Source organism: Nicotiana tabacum, chromosome 12 (genome assembly GCF_000715075.1).
Source record: "Nicotiana tabacum cultivar K326 chromosome 12, ASM71507v2, whole genome shotgun sequence".
In the NCBI taxonomy this organism is placed as follows: Eukaryota; Viridiplantae; Streptophyta; class Magnoliopsida; order Solanales; family Solanaceae; genus Nicotiana; species Nicotiana tabacum.
Window position 1 is genome coordinate 44,214,003 of NC_134091.1, and position 4,223 is coordinate 44,218,225.

Consider the following 4,223-nt stretch of genomic DNA (forward strand, 5'->3'; position numbering starts at 1 on the left):
AACTACTAGGCATGAGAGTCAGTTGTGACACTAGGTTTGTCACTTAGTTTTTGTTGGATGCAATAAATCTGCAAGGAAAGAATAGTAAAGTATGAACCTAAAAACTAGTACTATTACATAAATTGGACACGAGAACTTATGTATGTTTAATTTAACTGAAAGGGAAAAAGAAAGATAGTAATACACTAAACAAGAGCTGTTTACTGCGGCTTGGTTTCCCACTTGGAAGCATGACCCTTGTTTTAGTTATAAATATCTGTCCATTAATCAATATATCCAGCATTCCCACAAAGCCAAACAGTTTGCCTTAGGATCAAAAAAGTTTATTTTGTTTTTTGGTGGAGAAATATTAATCATGAGTATTTCCTTATCATACCATCCAATTTTCAGTCATTTTCTCTTCATGTATATGATGTTGATCTTTATGACTACTTCTATTCAACATGTTTCTGCCAAATCTTATCTAAATGCTTCTGAAAAACATTCAATTAATTCAAGTTCATATGAAGCATTTTCTCTCTTAAAATGGAAGGCAAGTCTTGAAAATGCAAATCAATCACTTCTTTCTTCTTGGGTGGTGACAAGCAGTACTAGACCTAGTCCTTGCCATTGGGATGGCATTTCTTGTGATAAATTTGGAAGAGTTACTCAAATGGATATTGCAAATTATGGGATTAGAGGTACTCTTCACCACCTAAATTTCTCTTCCTTTCCCCATCTCCAATTAATTGATTTTTCCAATAACTCACTCCATGGTACACTGCCACAAAACATATGTAACCTTTCAAGATTAAGTTTTCTTGATTTGAGGTCCAATAATTTTTCTGGAATTATTCCACCTGAAATAGGATTCTTGAAAAATCTCAAGAACTTATATCTAACAGTGAATGAACTCTATGGTCCCATCCCTTCAAGCTTAGGTAACTTAAAATCCCTTGTGCATTTGTGTTTGCTTGGAAATAAACTCAATGGAACCCTTCCAATAGAGCTTGAAAACCTTACACATTTGGAAATTTTTCAAATAGCTGAGAACAATCTTACCGGTCACTTGCCACAAAATGTATGCATTGGTGGAAAACTGACTAAATTCACAGCATATGATAATAACTTTATTGGTAATATCCCTAGAAGCTTGAAAAATTGCTCTAAACTAACCAGACTTAGGCTTGAAAGGAACCAATTATCTAGCAATATATCAGAAGCTTTTGGTGTCTATCCAAATCTAATTTACATTGATTTGAGTCACAATAAGTTTTATGGTGGATTGACATCAAAATGGGGCATTTCTCATAATCTAACCAGCTTGAAAATCTCCAACAACAACTTGTCTGGAACCATACCTATTGAGATAGGAAATCTGACTAAACTAGAAATGCTTGATCTCTCTTCTAATCACTTGACCGGCGAAATTCCTAAAAATTTGGAGAGCTTAACTCTCTTGCTGGTACTTGATTTGCATGGAAATAAAATTTCGGGGGAAATACCTATAGAAGTGGGAAAGTTGTCTAAACTTACAAGACTTGACTTAGCTGCAAATAATATAAGTGGCAAGATTCCAAGAGAAATAGGAGATTGCAGGCAGCTTTGGAACTTGAATTTAAGCAAGAACATGTTAAACACAACTATTCCTTCTAATTTAGGAAATTTACACTCCCTACTGTATCTTGATCTCAGTTATAACATGCTCGGTGGTGAGATACCGCGAATCATAGGATCATTGCAAAGCTTGGAAATCATGAATCTTTCACATAATAACTTGTGTGGTTCAATCCCATCAAGTTTCAATGAACGCGTTAGTTTGAGTTCTATTGATATATCTTCCAATCAATTGGTTGGTCCTCTTCCCAAGATCATGGCATTTCAAAATGCATCGATTGAACAATTAAGAGATAACCATGATTTGTGCTGCAGCAATCACAGTGGTATGAAACCTTGCTCTTCCTTAGGGAAAAAAGAGAGGACAAGTAGAAAGATTATACTGACCTTAACTCTGTCTCTTATCTCGGTTGCCCTACTTCTACTTGTGATTACTTGTATTCTTTTTCTAACAAAAAAGAAGAGAAATACTAGTAGTATTCAGCCTAGAGAACCATCTAGCAATTCTTTTTCGATTCGGGGATTTAATGGGAAACTAGCATATGAAAACATCATTACAGCAACAGAGAATTTTGATAGCAAATATTGCATTGGAAAAGGAGGACATGGAACTGTCTTTAGAGTAGAATTACCATGTGGTCAAGTTGTTGCAGTGAAAAAAGTTCATGCTTTAGAAGATGAAGAATACTCTGATGACAACTTGAAAAGCTTTTCAAAAGAAATACAAACTCTTGTAAACATCCGCCATAGAAATATAGTGAGGCTTTATGGATTTTGTTCACATGCACGCCACTCGTTCTTGATTTATGAGTTGTTGGAAGGAGGAAACTTGTCGCAAAACCTTAGCAATAAGGATAGAGCAAGAGAATTAGATTGGCTCAGGAGAGTTGATATTGTCAAGGGGGTAGCAAATGCATTGTGGTACTTACATCATGAGTGTTCACCTCCTATAGTTCACAGAGATATATCAAGTAACAATGTCCTCTTAGATGATGAAGGCAATCCCCATGTTTCTGATTTTGGCACTGCAAAACTCTTAAGGCTTAACTCCTCTAATCGGACATCGTTCGCTGGAACATTTGGCTATGTAGCTCCAGGTATATATATATATGCTTACTAACTTCTTTGAATCTATTACTACTTGAGAATCTTTAACTCTTACACTATTTTCTAATATCCTATACTTAATTTCTAATATATTTGCAGAGCTTGCTTACACAATGAAGGTAAATGAGAAGAGTGATGTTTACAGTTTTGGGGTGCTATCACTGGAAGTCATTTTAGGTCATCATCCAGGTGATATTATTGCAGCTATATCATCACTTTCATCAGCGTCAAGCGCCCATGGAACATTGTTAAAGGATATCATTGACCAACGACCACAAGCTCCTGGAAGACAAGAAGCAGAAGAATTGATTAAGATCACAAAGCTAGCATTTGCATGTCTTCGTCAAAGTCCTCAAGCTCGGCCAACTATGAAGCAAGTTTGTGTGTCTTTATCAAAGGAAAAGTTACCTTCAGAAAGCTTGTTCTCCACTGTTATATTAGGCCACTTGCTTGAACCAACACTACCAAGATGCTGATCTTTCTGCGTTTCCCTTTACATTGCTGTGTATATGTATTGTCTATTCCATTTTGTTCTAGGAATTTAAAGTGTTATAGTGACTAATTTGTTGACATAATAAATTAGTCCATGTGTGACTGACAATCCTTGAAGAGTATGATGTGCCCGGTTTTACTTCTCTTCCACATGCACGGTGCACCCACGATACTCATATGCCTTCAATCATGCCAAGATACTTGAGTCATTTACTCAGATGATCACTAAACTATTAAAAATCAGGGATCAAAATCACTTTTCTTTCAATTTTAACAAGAAAGTTACTCAACTATTTATATTGCACGCTGATGATCACTCAGCCGGATTTCTTAATATTTTTCGGTGGAAAAAAACTGACATGGCAGTCTATATGGACTTTTTATATTTTTTGCCACGTAAAATAATTATCACCCAAACAAAAAATAAATTCAACCTGATCCATTAAAGGTAAACCCACCCGAAATAAACTTTGCTCCTAAATGTATCTCTCTTCCAAAAACCCTTGTACCCATTACTATTTTATAAAACTCTCCTCTTCTTCTCTCAAATAGATGAACTTTTCACGGTTTCTCTAATCCAACATTGAACCATTCAGCATCAAAAATAGTTACTTAATAAGAGCAGTTATTTAGTTACCTGGTATATCATAGTCCAATTAATACTATTCAGAAAGTAAGACTATCAACTTTCCGTGACTCATTTGATTCCCTCGATATTATTTTGGTTCCACCATTGTGTCTCTTATTCTCTTTCTTTTTTTTTCCTTAAAATAATAATGGGTACGAGGAAGAGCAACATGGATGCTTCTACATAAAAGGAGTGAGACAAAATTTCTTTTAAAAAATAGGACGGGAATGCAATAAATAAACCATAATGTAAGATTAAACAAATGAAAAAATAAAGAAAAACAGTAACTGATTTTATTATGATGATATGTTATAAAGTCCCATGGTTCAAGCGAAGAAGAAGAGAGTTATATAAAATAATAATGGGTCCAAGAGTTCTCGGAAGCATTTGGGAGTAAAAG

General features: G+C 35.0%; 1 protein-coding gene across 1 annotated transcript; it reads left to right on the forward strand.

Moving 5' to 3' along the window:
• The first annotated feature begins 248 nt into the window (after nt 1-248).
• Nucleotides 249-3,179, forward strand: LOC107805573 (uncharacterized). The gene is made up of 2 exons (XM_016629636.2): nt 249-2,693; nt 2,803-3,179. Exons 1-2 carry the CDS (start codon nt 356-358, stop codon nt 3,177-3,179), a joined length of 2,715 nt encoding a protein of 904 aa, XP_016485122.1. The 5' UTR covers nt 249-355.
• The last annotated feature ends 1,044 nt before the right edge of the window (nt 3,180-4,223 follow it).